This window comes from Cephus cinctus, unplaced genomic scaffold, assembly GCF_000341935.2.
Source record: "Cephus cinctus unplaced genomic scaffold, Ccin1 Ccin1_scaffold1184, whole genome shotgun sequence".
In the NCBI taxonomy this organism is placed as follows: Eukaryota; Metazoa; Arthropoda; class Insecta; order Hymenoptera; family Cephidae; genus Cephus; species Cephus cinctus.
Genome location: NW_014333664.1, coordinates 871,703 through 889,370, shown reverse-complemented (window position 1 = coordinate 889,370; position 17,668 = coordinate 871,703). Strand labels below are relative to the sequence as shown.

Genomic DNA, 17,668 nt, shown 5'->3' with positions numbered 1-17,668 from the left:
ATTCTGCATAATCTATCGTTTGATACAGTTAATGTAACTCGAGTAAAATTGTTTAACCTTTTGAAAGCAGTGATCGTATGAGAGACAAAAGGGGGAAAAATGAAGAAAACTACAAGGACTCGTTATCGATTATCTTAGTAAATAATGATAATTAATCTAGCGAACAATTACGTAAATTGTCATTTCTAATAACGGCATAATGATAGCACCTAATATGCTATATACAGTGATATTAATTTTTTTTATGTATTTACATTTTCCTCGTACCTATTCGCTTTGATGAATTGTGCATTATCTCTCGGATGATTATCTATGATTGTTGCGATCGATTGCATTGAATAATTTTTTTACTGTTACGTAAAGGATGTTTTATGTTTCACAACGATTCTAATAACGTCGGTCGTTCACACTTTTATATTGTGATTATGCTCAATTTCTGAAATTATTAATATGCCTGGAACTTTTGAGTATCTATCAAGCAAACGGATAATATATTATATAATGGCTATTCGCAGTGCGAAAAATTGTTTTTGTACACGTTGGATGTTGGCGACGAGTAATTGAAGCATATTTAAAAGAAGCTCAAAGTATTCACATATGTTGCCTGCCTAAATATATTGTTTGCTACTACAAAAGCGCTCACGTTAATTTAAGTCAAATTAACTATTGTTGTGGTCGTGGAGTACGTGAATTGTAGTACATTCTTCTTTTGTGTTAATTGGATAGGGATATTTCTTTACAGCGTTAGATTTATGGGAAGCGTTGCAACACTGGAGATATGCTTTGTAGATTTCGTTGCGAATAGTACGAGTATTCTTAACGTATTTTTGTGCATCTGTTAGAAATATCCAGCCATGCTCATAATACTGGCAGTGAGTTTTTAAACATGTTCTAGATCAGTTGTTATTGCACTATATGGACATTTTCAATGGTCAATGATTAGCTGTTTTGAGATATTTTTATAAACATATTGTGAAATAGAAATTGGATGGCCATATGATTTTATATAATTTGTATTGATATTTCAGATGGGACAAGTATTATCGTAGACATTCAATTCTGCGTAATTAACAGATTTGACAGCTTAATAAATCTCTGAATTTGTTCGCAAAGTAAATGGCTTCTGTTTCACACTAATCGATGTAGATGGTGCCAGAGGTTGGTTACTTGCAAACGATAGATTCCTTCTATACCGACGGGGATGCTTAAATGCTGCACGTGAAATACTGTCAAATTGCATTTTGTTTCGTATACTAATTGTACAATAATATACATTTGTCGATGAGGTTCTGACAGATGATTATGAGTATGTTTAAATTTGGTTTCTCTAAAGATGACTCCGCCGAAGGTAACAGTTTTTTCAAGATAAGTTCAATATCTTATTTGAAATAGTATTAGTTAATTTGAGGTTACTTTTCATGTGCGCGGGTATTTGTTTTTGTATTTATAAAACTTCGAGGCAAGTTGTTGTTTCAAAAACAGATGATTTCACTCAACAATGGATGAATTTAGAGAACACAAAATGGATTATTAAAAATATATACTTTGTTTATCCATCTCACTGCAGTTTAACATAAAATTCTTGAAGATATGGTAATAACGATAACAGGAATTATATAATCCGCAATTGATACATTTATTATAGTAGTGTTATCGATGAAGGTTTATAAATGCGACGTTAAAAATTATGTGAATTTTTGAATAATACTACAGAATCCAAGAAATATAAAATTTCGTATAACTTGGATAATTTTTAGAGAAGGAAGATGACAGTAATAATACTTCACTCGAGTGGTTCCCGTCATGTAAAATCGAAATATCCTCAGAACAATTGCAAGCGGAATATGAACCCGAGGATATTATGGAAAATAATTTTTTCAACAATATTCCATTAAAACTAGTGCACACAGACAAGGTCATGATTGACTTAAAAAATGAGAGGTGTGAAAATATTATCGAGGCTGAATCTCAACATTCCGATTTGGTTCCAGCCAAATATGAAGGTATCCGTCAAAATATATTATTTTAATACCATCATCAATCGTGAATATAAAATATATATATTTAAATAATTGTTTTATAGGTGGTTTAAAAATTTGGGAATGCAGCTATGACTTGGGTGAATTTTTGCTAAAAGAGAAAATTCGTCTCAAAGATAAAACTGTTCTCGATTTAGGTTGCGGTGCCGGTATAATCGGGTTGATCGCGTTACACGAAGGATCTACCGTCCACTTTCAGGATTACGTGAGATAACCGATATTTTACTGAACTTCGTTTTAAAAGCGCGCGTGTCACAAGTGTATTCAAAATACATTTTATTTTCAGAATACGGAAGTGCTCAAAGCGGTCACGATACCAAACGTTATCTTGAATCTAACCGATCGAAATTCCATTCGAAATCGCTGTGAATTTTATTGCGGTGACTGGAAGTCATTTGCCGAATTGTCGTCGAATAAATACGATTCCGAAGATAAAAAATATGATTTCATTTTTACCAGCGAGACCATCTACAATCCTGATAATCAAAAGAAGCTCTATGAGGTTTTCAAGAAACAGTTGAAGAAAGATGGAGTTGGGTAAATATCTCATTCTAACAAGAATTTAATAAATATAAAACACTTTAAATTCAATCTAGATATGTGGCTGCAAAGATGTATTACTTTGGAGTAGGAGGCAGTATAGGACAGTTCGAAAACATTGTGAAAAACGACGGTATATTCAATTCAATTATTGTTTGGAAAAGTAAAGAAGGTAAATATCAATAATGCCGTGAACATATTTTGAATATATCGGATATTATTAACAATATTTCAGGCGTACAGCGTGCAATATTAAAGCTAACGCGGAAAGACACAACCTGAATCCACTGTTTCAGCCTGCAATTTTTATCTATTACCTAGAACCTTATTATTCTCCGATGCAAAATATACAGAAATATACTATCGACTCCTGCGTAAATGCTAGGATATTTTTTAAATATTTTTTATGGCGATAGTCTTTCATAAACCCAACCGTCATCTCCTTCATGGACAAGGATATTGTCAGGTTTCTCACCAGGTTTTCGTCTTCTGAAGCGAATCCTATCGTGTAGACGATCACTCTGGCCTTGCCAGAATTCAACGCTTTTTGGAATAACGATATAACCACCCCTGTAAATGAATAAATATATTTTTTTCGGTATACCATTTGTTATCAAGAATATATTTTAATTTATCACTAACCAATTTGGCGGCCTTTTTACGCTTCCTTCTGGAAATTGTTCCAGCAACTCTTTTTCTTTGACCATAAGTGTTTCACGACCAGCAATAACGCTACTTTGCTTACTTGCCATTGATCCTATTTGACTAGGATATGGTCTACTATTAAAGTAACAATCAGAATCGGTCGATGATGTTCTTTCGGCAGTACCTTCGATTCGCACCTAGAAAAATCAATTGTTTTATATTGTTTCCCTAAGAAAATTTACTAACAATAATTAGTGATACTAACGGTACGTTTAAGCGCTTCCCAATAAAAGGTGAGAGCTGCATTTGGATTTTCATCCTGAAATAAAATTATTTAATTTAAATACATACGTTGTACAGTGTGTGGTAAAACCCAGATCCGTTTTTATAGTGTTCATAAGACTTACAAGTTCACCAGCTTTTCGACTATCGTAATTTGTATAAAATTTAAAACCCTCCGAACCGTACCCTTTTAATAATACTGGCCTCACAGATGGTATACCGGATCTGAGAAAAATAGTATTCAATTTTTTTTCGTACTAGCAAATATGTCTGTCATTCGTTATCATTCTTTACTTGGTAGCCGTAGCAAGGAACATTGCATTTGGTTCCAAAATTCCTGGAGTGTTGCATGCGATTTCAAACCATGCTTTGAATTGTCCAAATGGTTGTTTGCTTTCGAGATGATCTTCAGTAAATGTGTCGCTCTTATCCTTATATTTAATTCGCATTTCTGTAACAAAAAATAATTATTATTATCATATAAAATTCTACTTAAAAAATTATCATCGTGTAAATAATCGGAGTATGTTTAAATCACAGAAAATAACCCGACGAAATATTACATTAATCAACCGTACTATATTACTACTAATTAGTCGATGATAATGATATCATAATTTACATTTCTTCTGACATTTAAGTACATAAAAATGATAATCAATAGCCTACTTAGATTAACAGTAAGAACCAATTCAGTTTCGTGCCACGATAACACAAATTTAAAATTTGTAATTTCCTCTGTTATTCTAATTAAACAAACATGGCACTATATGTATAAAACGAACGTATTAGAAGCCCATACCAAATCAAGAGTTATTCAAAATGGCGGTACTCGGAAAATATCTGGTAAAGTGTGATCCTCGTTTTATGATCTAATAACGTGAAAATGCTCACTGATCTTTGTGAATAAATGATGAGAGAATTTCTAGAAAATCAAAGAAGTGTAGACACAGTAAATTGTAAAACATAAGAGGAGTAGGATTTTGGTAATACCTCCTATGTCCACAGAATATGAAGCATCCTTGACGCTATTCTTGATGTTAGGCATATTGAATGTGCTTATTTTCTAGCCGCGCAATACGATAAATGAAACGTACGATCGACCCTTATCACGAACTGAACTCAACTAGCATACAACGAATGAACATAATGCGCCGAAGCGTTACAAGAAAGTTAAATGACATAGACGTCGTATTCTCTCCAGCGTAACGTGTTACGGATATGCTGGGCAACTGCAGAACCTAGATATTTTCAAGTTATATATGCATATTGTATGCATTATATATCTTATCGCTCCTATATCTCAATATTATATAAGTACAAGTTTTTGCAAATCATAGCATTATACTGGGGGCTACATGTGCAATTATCTTAAAAACAACATGATTACTATTGAGCCTATGAAGGTTGCCATTTTGAATATTTCTTTTATATTTTATTTCTTGTTTTATACTTAATGGACCTATGCGATTCCGGATAGAAAATGCTAGTTGAGTTTATGGAGTGAATACTGTATTCGTCAATTATGTTTTTTTTTTCACGTGGAGTTAGTAAATTTTATCATTTATGTTGGTAGTGTAAAAATATTGGAATCATTTGGAGATGTACGTGTGGAAATATCGGGATGTAATAAAATACAGTATTATGCATAAATAACATTTTACCAAAGTATTGTATATAGATTTCATAACAGTTCTTTACAGATATGATAAACGCAGTGATTAAAAAAACAGAGATGGAAATAATAAATTAGAAATTCATTCAGATATTTTCTAAACTATTTCGTACAACCATTTGTTGAGTTGGTTAATATCTACTGAAGAATCAGGATCTTTACAAAAAGCACTACATTCTGCAAAATCTACTCTCGAAGTAAGATGAGAGAATTCAAAATCTTTTCCTTGTTTCCCAAGGAATGAATTTGCTGAAGAAGCATCGGTAGCTTCCAACTGATTGTTCTTTGTCAGGCGCAATAGATTCATTTCTTTTTCAAGTAGAGTCTTGATAACTGTAGATCCTTTAGCCATTGTTTGGTCCTGCTTATTGCACAGAATCAATACTGGAATATTTCGCTGAATTGCAGAATCTGACAGCAAAGTATATAAAAGTCTGAAACAACACCCAGTTTCAATGTTATATTTCATTTTGATAGAATTTCTTTTGGTACTTATTTACTTACTCAGCCACATCTCTGATGTCTTTTTGGAACGTTACAGAATCAATGACATAAACAAGTCCTCTCGCAGATGATTTGTACTTGTCAAAAAATTTGTAACGTAAACGTTCGTGACCAGGAATATCAACTATACGTAAAGAGCTCTGCAAAATTACATAACACGTTTACTATTTTCAATACTGCTAAGAGACTTTATCGTTTTTAGCTTGATTTACATTTTCAATTATGATATCTCCTGTGTTCTCTTTGATGGAGGTATAGGTCTTAACATATTTAGACTGTAATAGTCTTGCAAATAGCAATGTTTTTCCAGCATCGGTGAGGCCAGTAAAAAGAACACTGCGACCTACAGACTTTCCCCTTCGCCATAATGCAAAAAGAACTGCAATACAACATTACACTCTAAAAATATATTAACAGCAGTAAATTGTGTGCAAAGACGAGTAAAGCTTATTAGTAACTCCTAAGAGAATAGTATAATTACCGAGTGTTAATATTATGGCAAATACAGCAGCAAGTATGCCCATTAACTGTGTATTCCCATTTGCTTCTATCAGTGGTTCCACGCGTTTTTCCATCTTTTCCAAATTCTATCTCACAGCTGCTGTCAATCTTCTCTTAAACACATGTGTTTTCAACCCTGCGATAGCTCGTCACAATTTTTCAAGATTCCATATACAAAGCGTGAAAATCCCTATAGCCTAATGCACGAACATAAAATGTAGAAATACTTTTCGTAACCATCAGCAGAGATGAGTGGGGAGATGCACAACGCTCCGGTTTCAGGCGATACCAAAATCATGGCGCTAAATCGTAGCGGCGAGTATGGAAGTAAGATTTTGTGATCATTACCTCCATCGACAATGCGTATCCCGTCGTAGCCGAGCTAAACGTGAAGCCGAATGTGTAGCTTGATGAGCAGAGGTTCTCCGCTACTTACCGCTGATTCCCAAAGCAACCCTTAGAACGAGATCGGGAACTATAGAACTTCTCAAGAACTATTGAAAAAGTCTATTGTTGAAACATTTTTTAACATTTTTAAGATATTGCGGTGCCAACTTCATACCCATGTAGCACCTCAATTTTTGGAAAATGTTTCATCAATAGGCTTTTTGAATAGTTCTCAAGGAGTTCTATAGTTCCTGATACGTTTTAACAATAGTTCTACCAGTCATAGTCCAAAAATCCTACTTCCGGACTCACCCTTTTACCGACTCTGCTGTGACAATATCAGACAACGTTATAAAAATAACATCTAGCGCCGCCTTCATTCGTCTTGTGCAGTTTTCTAGCCAATTTTCTCTTGATGATAATACACGACCATATCTAATTCTCATTGCAGCGACCGTGCTGTCACCTGCCAGTTGAAGCGGCTACTACTTATTTTTATACAGGACAAACTCTAGAGTCGTGTTGAGCTAGTAGAGAGTATCCGTAGCACCCAGGGTTCAGAGTAGCAGTAGGTTCCAGAGATATTAAATTCGTTAAGTTTAGTGTTACTATTATCGTAGTCTTACTATTGTCGTTATTGTTATTATTACGATCCAGTTTATTCGTTTTTAGTCAATGTTTTTTTAATTTCGCAACGTTTTAAAACGTTTATTAGGACAAAAAAGTATGTCCTTATAATCGATTCATATAACCTTTTTTTAGTCCATACTTAATCAGCTGTATTTTTTATTAGCTGCATTAAATAACCTGGATTTTCATATTTCCTAAAAGTATAATGGAAACAGACGTATTGAGTATTTTCAAATGCTTCAAATTGTGCGAAAACAATATAAATGTACAAAGCATTATTCTACGTGAAGATTGACATTTAAGAAGGTTCGACTGTCTCAATCTAGCCAACTCACTATTTTTATACGAAATATTGAAATAACTGTGAAAACAAGTTATGTAATACCAATCACAAGTACATCATGATGCAATGTATTATTTTGATCGGGCATTTGCTCCAAGTATTATTAAATCGATCTATTTTATGTAATAAAATCATCAACTACCCTATTTTGACAGGTGGTATGAAAATATATTGAAAGTGCAACCATACGTAATAAAAATGTATTTCAACTTTACTAAATATCGTAAAATATTTATTGGCAGTCAATGGATATTGTCAAACATTCCTTTGACGTGATGGATTTCGTAGATCGGAAATATAAACGGTTTATTCTAGTTTCGGATTTCTTTCTTAATGTTGCGGAAAGGTGTGGTTTTCCAGCTGTTAAAATATTTGCCGATATTTACATCGTAGAGTAAACATTTTTTTCTGTAATATACATTACATGGAAGGAGTCGAAAATTATTGAAGCATGATGTCAAGTATCATACGCCTGTGAAAAAATGTCACGATTTTAAATGCTCCTTATTATGAAAACTAGACAGATTAATAATTTCGCATGATTTCTTATAATTACGTACGTTCAATAACACATAGAAGTTTTAAACCTTTCTCTTATATTTCGATGAGCAGTCGACGAACTTCCATAACGACTTCCTTGCTGTTTCTCAAAAACGCATAAAACTGCATTTACACGTGGTACGAGAATCACGTGAATTCGTCAAAACGTTGATTATTATTCCCATTAACTCTGACTATATATGTATATCATCATTTAGATAAAAGCAACCTCTAACAATCATATTCCATGATTATTGTATCCATTAATAAATCTTCTTAGACGTCAAAATTAAATTGCCTCTTTCGTAGCCTTAACTTCAATTTCATTGATCTGTATATATTCTGTTTCTAACAGAGCCTTGAGAATTCCTGGAAATTTAATACAGTGCTAATAGCCTTACGCGTACACGTGCAAGCATTCAAAGACCTACAGTACCAAGGGTACTCTGGTAGGTATACATTGAAACAATATTAACAATGCAATAAGAATAATCGTAGCAGTTGTTATAACATTGAATAGCCTGCCATCTTTTAGAATTTACAATAAGCTCTCATTAACGTTCCACCAAAGACATTTGTGTGTCGCAGAATATCGAAGTTGAGTTACTGTATCTTCGTTGCCCAGACACGTTGAGCCTAAAGACTAACGATAATAATACAGTAGTAAAATGTGAATGGTACATAAGTACCAGAGTAAAATTCGTTCCCTCGACAAAAATGCTAGATACCGACTAAAGAATTCCATGATATAAATAGATTATATCTAATAATCCAAAAATAAATGCGATAACCACCAATCATTTGATAAACATTTTATTCAATCATTCGCAATAACTGTCTTATCTCTATTTTTCAGGAATTTCATGCCGAGGGAATTCACGACATACGCATCACCCGAAGTTGGCCCGTCTAGTTGATTTCTATCGCAGAACCAGTTTTGCGAATAATACTGTATATAATTGTTAGCTTATGACTATCTGCCAACAGATTGTGATCTGACTTGCGTCGCATCCCGATAGAGCTCTCATCGGTCTTAATCACGTCAAATCAACAAAGGCCAATAAGCGTTATGAAAAATATTCTCTCCAACGGACAGACGTGAGATGATCGACTACCAGCAGAGAGGCCGAACTCGATTAATAAGACCCGGGTAAATGCTTATTATTAGTAAATGTAAAAAGCCTCAGATATATAGAGAGTACAGCAGTATCAGCCATCCGAAAGTTAAGGTTAATGAATGATCTGATACAATGATGCTAAGCGTTGTAATACCAGTAATAAAATGTGTACAGGACGAGTACGAGGAAGATCCGAAGTGAGCGTGGAAGCGCGCGAATATCTTGTTCGCTGTGGGATAAAGGAATAAAAAAGGGGAATGGTGGCCGCCGGCGGTTCAGGAAAGCCAAGGAGGTTCTGAGCCCCGAGAACGTGGTATCCAGCGAGGTTGGTTAAGAGCGCAGGCGTGATATCGACCTGCAGCAGGTACCAGCTAAGTATGGAATCTGACGAAGAGGAGGTGGTTGGAGTATAGTAGTGTTGAGGAGGATTCGTATCACACGATCGCCATTAGGCGAGGTGAGTCGAGGCGAGGCGATTCGAGGGGCTTGAGGTATGATAGAGGACACAGAACAAGACGGGCGGGAAGGTAGGTTTTACGCGGCGTCTTGTGATCTCGACTTCAGTCTGGTACCGACTGCCGCCGTAAACGCAACGCTGTCAACATCGAGCGTCTTCGTCACGTCGTTGGTTCCTCCGGAGCCGTTAAATCCAGAGCGAATACCTCGAGGAGGCATTTCTTACGAAATACAGTTATTCCCCTAGCCGTCGCTACGGGTAGAAGGGCATCGCGAAAGCACCGAGTTATCAAGCTCGGAAATCAGGAACGCGCACATGGATTCCGGGGGGTATTTGCGATTCGCCGTAGGAGCTTAGAAACTTTTGGAGCTCTCGCACTGCCCGTCGGAAACGATGTGTCGGGCCTCTGATTATCGAAAAAGTCCCTAGACGAGGGATACCTCTTTTCGTTCGTCCCTGTATGCCTGTATATGAATATAAACAGGTAATTGGTTGTCCCGAGAAGAGAATTGAAAATTTATTCATCAACGTGCCAATTTCTTCTTTAATCGAATTCCTTATCGGTGATGGACAAAGATTAGGGATCCGCGTACAGTTTTTTTTTTCTTTTTGTATTCGACGCTACAACTGCTTGAGAGAAAATTAAGATCCGAGCTGCTCCAATGCGATAAACCTTTACGAATGATACGTTTCTCGGAGTGTGTCCCTACGGCGTACAGGAAGTTTCGACTACGCGAAGATTAATCGCCGATAGCCTTCTGGAAGATTTATGAAGAATGAAGTCCGAAAGCAACAACGGATACATCAGGACGTCGGTCGTCGTCGAAGAGGGCGATCTCTTGTCGGGAAGCAGGAGAGACGCTTCTTCGGGTACTCCGTTGCAGGTAACGTCTCCTTCTATTGCATCGTTTTGTTTTGTCGCTTGGTCAAAAGTATCTTCTGGATCTTAGGTAACTTACGGACCCAGGGGCAGCACCACGACCGTTCTTCATAATTCTGGAAACGCTAGGAACACCAGGGCTACATCGATCACTCGACGTCGGATACGAACGACCAACAGGCAGTGTCTACTTGGCGTACTTGCTTTTATTCTTCTAACGACGTGTCTCTTCACTCTTTTACTTCTTGGTTTGAATACATTCCGCCAATGCGACCAGGAAACACGTGAGTTTTCCCCGCCAAATTCAATTGGCACTTTTGAACCTTCTTGGCGCACCGAAAGCTACTCGAGTTCATGATTGCTCATTTTAGAAGCTACGCTTGTATATCGTAGCGTATTTTGCGTATCGCTACCTCAATGACGTACTGATTATAGAGATTAGAAATAACTTCGATTCAGAGACTCGCGCCGCCTAACAACTGATAAATTCAACAGGTACTCCATCTGTCGTAGTAAAACCCTTGACGATTACGTAACACTGATACGTAGTAGCGCAATACTTATGTCTTGTGCGATTATTAAAAAGATACTAAGAGCCATTTTATATTGTAAATTCTAGTAGTCGATTTTTAATAATTATTTTTTTATTATTCATATATTTGATTGAGCACTTGCTCCTGATACCCATTTTTAAGTAAGATCTATTTTTCAGTACCTTCTCATGCTCGGTAGTGTCTATAGATAATTCATTAAGTTTTTTTATTTTTAATTATACTTAATACCGTCAAGCTGGTTTGGTGTAAGGTTTTGATGAACTAGGTAACGAGAACACGGGACAAAGTTTGATGTCACTTGTCGCACCTGTCAAAACTATAGTTAAATGGAACATGTTGATATCAAGAATACAGACCTTTGTCAAAAGTTATATTTGTTACTTGCTATCAGTCGTCCGTAGACTGGGTTATAATTCTATAGTAACATTAGTACCAACGAAGTTGGGTTTTAATGTATGGAAAGATGTTAAAGGTGAAAGTCTCTTGAAATCAGGATCCACGTGGTCAACTAAAGTTTGAATTTACTATATGGGAACTTTCTGGCTCTTTCGTAAAAACTCGATTAAAATATCTACTGTTAACAATTGCTATTCTTTAATGCTGTTTTACTGTATCTTGTATTCTTTACAGATCCAAAGGTCTGCATGACGGAGGAATGCGTGAGAACAGGTGAAGCAGATTTTGAATTTAATAAACAAATGTTCCACTATAATTACACTGGGGGATCATAAGAAAAAAGTACAAGCGGCATACATTCAACTATAATAAGATTAAGGAAATTCATGCATCGAATGAATTGTTACTAAAAATATTAATTAGGGAATTCCTACGATTACGTACTTTTGACACGAAGCCTACTCGCATAAAGCAGGAAGTAAACGTTTGCCATAAGCATTATCTGCGATGAAAACGTCGGTCGATAGCCACGCTATAGATATTCCAAGTTCTGCTTCGTGAGTAAACTCTTAATTCTACCGATAAACTCGACCCAATTTCTCGGTTTACCATGAAATTATGGCAACCGCTCGAAATAAGAGGAGGCTCGGACACGATAGTCTCGTGACGGTAGATTGAAGCTCACGAGACTTAATTCAATCGAGAAACTCAATTTTATGAAGTACGTTAAATCCCACGAGATTCGCGTCACCTACCGTCAATCCCCCTCCATTTTTCCTCATTGGATTAGGCCTACGAAGATATTAAAGCGGGTATACCAGCGGGAGAGGGTTATTAGGGCTAATCACGAGGAGCTCGCTAAGAACGAAAATGTCTTTACGACTCGATTAAGTCTGCTATCGCTAAACGATAAGGACAGTGATTACTCGAAGAAATTGACTCGTCTGTTTAATATCAGCCGCCAGCCTCCTGTCAGCGATGGACCGTTCAGCGCCACCCTGTGCGGACTTCTTCCAATATGCCTGCGGCGCCTGGAATCGACTTCACGTAATCCCCGAAGACAAGAGTTCAATCAGCACTTTCGAGGTCCTCGCCGATCAGCTTCAGGTCATACTGAAGAGAGTCCTCGAGGAACCGCCCAACGAAGAGGACAACGATGCTACCTTGAAAGCCAAAATGTTCTACAAGTCCTGCATGGACATCCGTGGGTATAAGAAGAGCGCGAGTCGAGGTCGCAAGTGCAGCTCACTTCAACTTGCTGGACTCTTGCAGCTCAGATACGACAGATTGGTGACGGACCACTCAGAGACACCCTTAAGAAATTGGGAGGCTGGCCTGCCGTTGAGGGAGTACTTTGGAAGCCACCGTCTTATCCTATAGAGGTACTGCTGGGTCGTCTACGGGGAGAGTACAACGAGGGCGTTCTTCTCGAGCAATGGGTCGGACCGGATGATAAGAATTCCTCGACTAACATCCTCCAGGTGCGCCGGCAAAGTAAGACCTTAGTCAGTGACCCGAGGTTTCCTTCGCTTATCATCACTTATTTATTCTACTTGACATAGTATTAGCTTGTGGGATAAGATAATCACGTGGGTTGTTAATCCTTATGTACTTACAGCTGGACCAAATGCAGCTCGCTCTACCCAGTCGTGATTATTATCTGAAAACTAGTAGCGAGGCTGAATTAAGAGCTTATCATCGTTATATGACTAATGTTGCTGTACTACTTGGAGCTGACTCCCGCACAGCAGCACAGGAGTTCGAACACGTTATTCTACTGGAGAAAGAACTTGCGCACGTACGTTGACTTATTGTCTTTAATAGCAATACAAATCGAGGCCCATGTTCATCCTGTTGAAATGTAAATTCTAAGAGCGAGTAAAAAAAAATTTGATGTTTTTAAAAATAGTTCGAACAGTCGTGCTTTGCAGTGTGTTGCCTGTTTTCGTAGTGTCTGTTTTGAAAAATGATAATTTTTATATTTTTTTTATTTTCGTTTTTTTAGTTGCATTTTCTTCTCATGGTCGCATGCAGGCCCCTTGTGTGAGCAGTACACAGCTCTTGACCGTGGTTGTGATTAGTTTTTCTGTTGATCGGTGTAATTAGTATTTTTCAGTACCCCGACAAACCCAATTTTTTATATCCTCTTCGTCATATAGTAACTTGCAGTTCTTCCGGTCAAGAGCTTTTTGCATTTTCCAATAATCGATCTGACGTTATACATGGGTAAACAGGCAATGGAGTGGTTCGAATGGTTTCAGGCTTCTCTGCCAGAAGCTGATAGACACGACACATCCGCTATTTACAGGAAGTTGACGTTACGAGAGCTTCAGCAGGAAGTGCCGCAATTGAATTGGCAAATTTATCTTCAAGAATTTTTCAACGCCCCAATAACGGAAGACGAACCAGTCGTGGCTTACGCTATGCCTTACTTCATACAGATGGGTCGTATAGTCGATAAAGTAGATCGCCGGTAAATGACTAATTGTCATTGGAAATTGTTCAAAAATTAATTATTTACCTAACCATTGCTCACATACTGTATTGTACATCTTGATTGCAGAACTTTGCACAATTATGTACTCTGGCGATTGGTAATGTCCATAATGCCCCACATGATTGATGAGTACCAACAGAAACGGATAGAATTTCGCAAGATACTGTTGGGCATCTTGAGCGAACGAAATCGATGGTCGCAGTGTGTCGAGTGGACGAATAAAAAGCTCGGAATGGCGGTGGGGGCATTGTTTATACGCGATAACTTCAATCACGATAGTAAAGTAAGTGAGCTGTGTAATGATTGTACAAATGATTAATAATATATCACTCTAAGTAACTATCGTAAAATTAAGGAGACTGCTTTGGAAATGATTCATACCATTCGCGAAGCGTTTAATGAGCTTTTGGCTGAAAATCATTGGATGGACGACGAGACTAGGGCAGTTGCCAAAAGCAAAGCCGATTCGATGAACGAACGAATCGGGTACCCGGAATTTCTAAAGGATCCGGAAGAGTTATCCATGGAATACGTGATGGTGAGTGGAGAGACAGCGATGATCTCGTAGATTCAAAACTTATAAAAGTGATTGTCATTACTTATTCGTTGCAGTTGAACATCACTGAGAATCACTTTTTGGAAAATATCCTGGCCGTTCTGAAGTACGACGCTTATCATAATCTACAGAAATTACGACAACCAGTGGACAAAGATAAATGGTCAACCGAGCCGGCAGTGGTCAATGCTTTTTACAATCCCAACAAAAATGATATTGGTAATTGTCCATATCAAGCATTAGTTTGAAATACAAGGAACGATTCAATTTCTATTGATCGTTAAATCAATTACAGTTTTCCCAGCTGGCATCCTGCAGCCACTTTTTTACTCTCAACATTTTCCCAAGTCACTGAATTATGGAGGAATAGGCGTTGTGATCGGTCACGAGATTACTCATGGATTCGACGACAAGGGTCGTCAATTCGACAAAGATGGAAACATGATGCAATGGTGGAACAATGTGACCATCAGTGCTTTTCGCGAACGCGCCCAGTGCATAGTGGACCAATATTCGCGTTATAAACTACAAGAAGTTGACTTGTACGTCAACGGTAGAATGACCCAGGGTGAGAACATTGCAGACAACGGTGGACTCAAGCAATCGTTCAGGGTGAGTCAAATCTGGACCAAGATCTGATGCTGCCCCTAGTTCCTCTATGAACGTAAATACCTGACTTACCGTCAATTATCAATATCCTTTCAGGCATACAAAAAATGGGTATCGATACATGGCGAAGAACCACTGCTTCCTGGCGTTAATCTTACGCACGACCAACTTTTCTTTTTAAACTACGCACAGATCTGGTGCGGCTCGATGAGACCTGAGGATGCTCTGACAAAGATACGAAGTAGTGTCCATTCTCCGGGTCCTGTAAGAGTCCTGGGACCGCTTTCGAATAGCGAAGATTTTGCGCGCGCTTATAACTGCCCAACTGGATCACCTATGAACCCAACACACAAATGTAGCGTATGGTAGGTCATGTGTGAATTATGAAATGTATTTTAATGACGTATTTTATACATAGATAATTTTTAACGTGGATTCTCAACTGTATACAGCATTGAGGTTGCGTTTGTGCTTTTTCAGGTAATACCGTGGTAATCTAGTGAAATGGTAATTTTAATGAAACAAATTGAACGTGCTGAGCAACAGGGTAAGAAGTTGATGTGGTAAGGTGGGCATGTGAGGATCTTAATGAAAGGCTGTAAAATTAAGGATGGGGCCTTGCCACGTAATGGAGGAATGAATCCTCGCCAGTCAGCTGATGGACAATCCGTTAAAAATTAATCTTAATTGTCGTATTCATGTCACTTTGGTCGCACTGTCGTCAAAAGAACCGCGTTTCAGTATGTAAATAATATTGAATGGTTACGTGTAACCGGACGGGGGGGTATGGATTGAGAGACATTTTGCAAACGTCCTATTGTGACGTTCAAATTGATATTTTTATGAATCGTAGTTATCCGTAAGGGATCATTTTTAAAACTCGATTTTCTTCGATGACACGCCAAGTCAACCTATTATCGCCATTAAAAATACTCTCGCAAGAATTACATAGTTTTATTTAGTCTTATCATAGAAATTCTTTCTTCTTTTACTAATATCATTTCAACATTGGCTGTCAGAGGTTGGATAGAGCAACTGCCAGATTCTTACGTATTGGCAATACTTGTTCTTCCAAAAATTTTTATTTTCACCTTTTCTTGAAGATATACTTAAATTCACTATGCCAAGTCGTTTAATTAGTCATAATTAGTTGTGATAATTAACAGTGACAGTAATCAAATACAATTATCAAACATAAACGGCAAGCTTCTCACGCAGTGGTTAATCGCTAAAAGTTGATTCTTTGATTAAGAATCTCAGAATCAGATGCAGCGTCATTCTAAACTAGCTATTTTTTATATGATAATAAGAAAATACCTACATGCGTATTCGTTCTCGTGAAAAATTGCAAATCAATTGTAATCAGGGATGAAAACTGCACGCGTGGGGCGTTCCTTGAAAATTGTTTCGTAATCTTGAAAACAGATTTAAAAAAAAGGATAAAAATAGATATCCCCCTCCCAAATATTTTATCAAGTTTTAATCTAATTTTAATTACTCTCCCTCAAGATCATGTACCATACTGTTTCCACGAGTAAGCTGAATTGTTCACTGGATACACGATGTGCGTTTCCTCCTAAAAAATCAGATTTTAGCGAAAATCAAGGTAATCGAGGTACTGAATTGTTATCCCTTTTCCATAGCGCTCATTGGCTGTCGGTGTCGTCAACAGTTAGGCGCAAGTTCCACGTGAAGTTTCCGTTTCGGATGCAGAAGACTTGCGCCACAGTTCGTAGCATTGGCTCGACAGATCGGGGTTATGATCGGTTACCACTTTACTGTTGATCCAATAACCTTTTATTCCTCATCGCCCACTGTTATCATTACAATCACAACCAATAACCCCGATCTGTCCAATGCCACGAACTGTGGCGCACGTCACCTGCATCCGAAACGGAAACTCACGTAGAACTTCCGACTGGCCGTTGACGACACCGACAGCCAATGAACGCTTCGTAAAAGCTCAAACAATTCCGTATCTCGATTTCATGATATGATTTTTTTATAAGAGCAGAAGGATTATAACTCAGCAGCAAAAATATCCTTATTCATTAAAGATGAAGAAATGGATACCAAAGAGAAGAGTCAGCCCCCGATATCTTCAGATCCATTGCCTTCGGGTGCACCGGGTGTCTTTTTCTTGAAATAAAACGAAGCAAATGTATAAACAAAAATATATACGAATTAAGACACCAGAGTGAGGACGTAGGATCGCCGATTGATTAATGTAACAGCCAATCGATTAACAAGGAAGAGGACGAGAAATCGAATTGAATAAAGTAGCATGTATTTGTTGAAAGATTTACTCTAGTATTGGAACATATCATCCATACATAGCATGGTCCATGCCGATCTTGCGTTTTTATGTAAAAAAGGTGGAAATAAAAATAATATACAACAGACAGAGGGCTCGCTCACCTTGTGTACGCAGTACGAAAGAGTACTTTTCTCAGCACGCTGCGGCTACTTAATATCCATATAAAAAGGTAATTTAGTCGAAATTTGTACATATTGC

At 37.4% G+C, this 17,668-nt stretch overlaps 4 protein-coding genes across 12 annotated transcripts; 2 read left to right on the top strand and 2 right to left on the bottom strand.

Annotated features, from left to right (window-relative positions):
• Positions 1-17: 17 nt before the first annotated feature.
• Positions 18-2,958, top strand: LOC107272423 (histidine protein methyltransferase 1 homolog). 2 transcript variants are annotated; one of them, XM_015749586.2, is made up of 6 exons: positions 18-1,348; positions 1,758-2,003; positions 2,084-2,244; positions 2,326-2,576; positions 2,636-2,751; positions 2,815-2,958. In XM_015749586.2, exons 1-6 carry the CDS (start codon positions 1,297-1,299, stop codon positions 2,859-2,861), a joined length of 873 nt encoding a protein of 290 aa, XP_015605072.1. In that variant the 5' UTR covers positions 18-1,296; the 3' UTR covers positions 2,862-2,958. The 2 variants fall into 2 exon arrangements, with proteins under 2 accessions (XP_015605072.1, XP_015605073.1); XM_015749587.2 differs by lacking the exon at positions 18-1,348 and adding an exon at positions 1,402-1,593.
• On the bottom strand, positions 2,777-4,826 carry LOC107272426 (pyridoxine-5'-phosphate oxidase). Of its 3 annotated transcripts, none has more exons than XM_025089856.1 (6): positions 4,604-4,826; positions 3,801-3,957; positions 3,632-3,731; positions 3,490-3,543; positions 3,222-3,421; positions 2,777-3,149 (listed from the first exon to the last, which is right to left on the bottom strand). In XM_025089856.1, the coding sequence occupies exons 2-6, from the start codon at positions 3,953-3,955 to the stop codon at positions 2,984-2,986; spliced, it is 675 nt and encodes a 224-aa protein (XP_024945624.1). In that variant the 5' UTR covers positions 3,956-3,957; positions 4,604-4,826; the 3' UTR covers positions 2,777-2,983. The 3 variants fall into 3 exon arrangements, with proteins under 3 accessions (XP_024945624.1, XP_015605076.1, XP_015605078.1); XM_015749590.2 differs by having other exon boundaries at positions 4,500-4,817; XM_015749592.1 differs by lacking the exon at positions 4,604-4,826 and adding an exon at positions 4,309-4,433.
• Positions 4,827-5,159: 333 nt separating this feature from the next.
• LOC107272425 (signal recognition particle receptor subunit beta) lies at positions 5,160-6,645 on the bottom strand. Of its 2 annotated transcripts, XM_015749589.2 has the most exons (5): positions 6,535-6,645; positions 6,167-6,383; positions 5,898-6,064; positions 5,686-5,825; positions 5,160-5,615 (listed from the first exon to the last, which is right to left on the bottom strand). In XM_015749589.2, exons 2-5 carry the CDS (start codon positions 6,258-6,260, stop codon positions 5,279-5,281), a joined length of 738 nt encoding a protein of 245 aa, XP_015605075.1. In that variant the 5' UTR covers positions 6,261-6,383; positions 6,535-6,645; the 3' UTR covers positions 5,160-5,278. The 2 variants fall into 2 exon arrangements, with proteins under 2 accessions (XP_015605075.1, XP_015605074.1); XM_015749588.2 differs by lacking the exon at positions 6,535-6,645 and having other exon boundaries at positions 6,167-6,487.
• A 357-nt stretch (positions 6,646-7,002) lies between these two features.
• LOC107272411 (neprilysin-1) lies at positions 7,003-17,555 on the top strand. Of its 5 annotated transcripts, none has more exons than XR_003061244.1 (17): positions 7,003-7,165; positions 8,442-8,535; positions 8,943-9,236; positions 9,379-10,545; positions 10,612-10,825; positions 11,726-11,764; positions 12,450-12,695; positions 12,764-12,972; positions 13,110-13,289; positions 13,726-13,964; positions 14,055-14,271; positions 14,344-14,526; positions 14,601-14,763; positions 14,840-15,156; positions 15,250-15,518; positions 15,634-16,759; positions 17,168-17,555. XR_003061244.1 is itself a non-coding variant. In XM_025089847.1 (16 exons), exons 4-16 carry the CDS (start codon positions 10,438-10,440, stop codon positions 15,635-15,637), a joined length of 2,388 nt encoding a protein of 795 aa, XP_024945615.1. In that variant the 5' UTR covers positions 7,003-7,165; positions 8,442-8,535; positions 8,943-9,236; positions 9,379-10,437; the 3' UTR covers positions 15,638-17,555. The 5 variants fall into 5 exon arrangements, 3 of the variants coding, with proteins under 3 accessions (XP_024945615.1, XP_024945616.1, XP_015605034.1); XR_003061243.1 differs by having other exon boundaries at positions 15,634-16,768; XM_025089847.1 differs by having other exon boundaries at positions 15,634-17,555.
• The last annotated feature ends 113 nt before the right edge of the window (positions 17,556-17,668 follow it).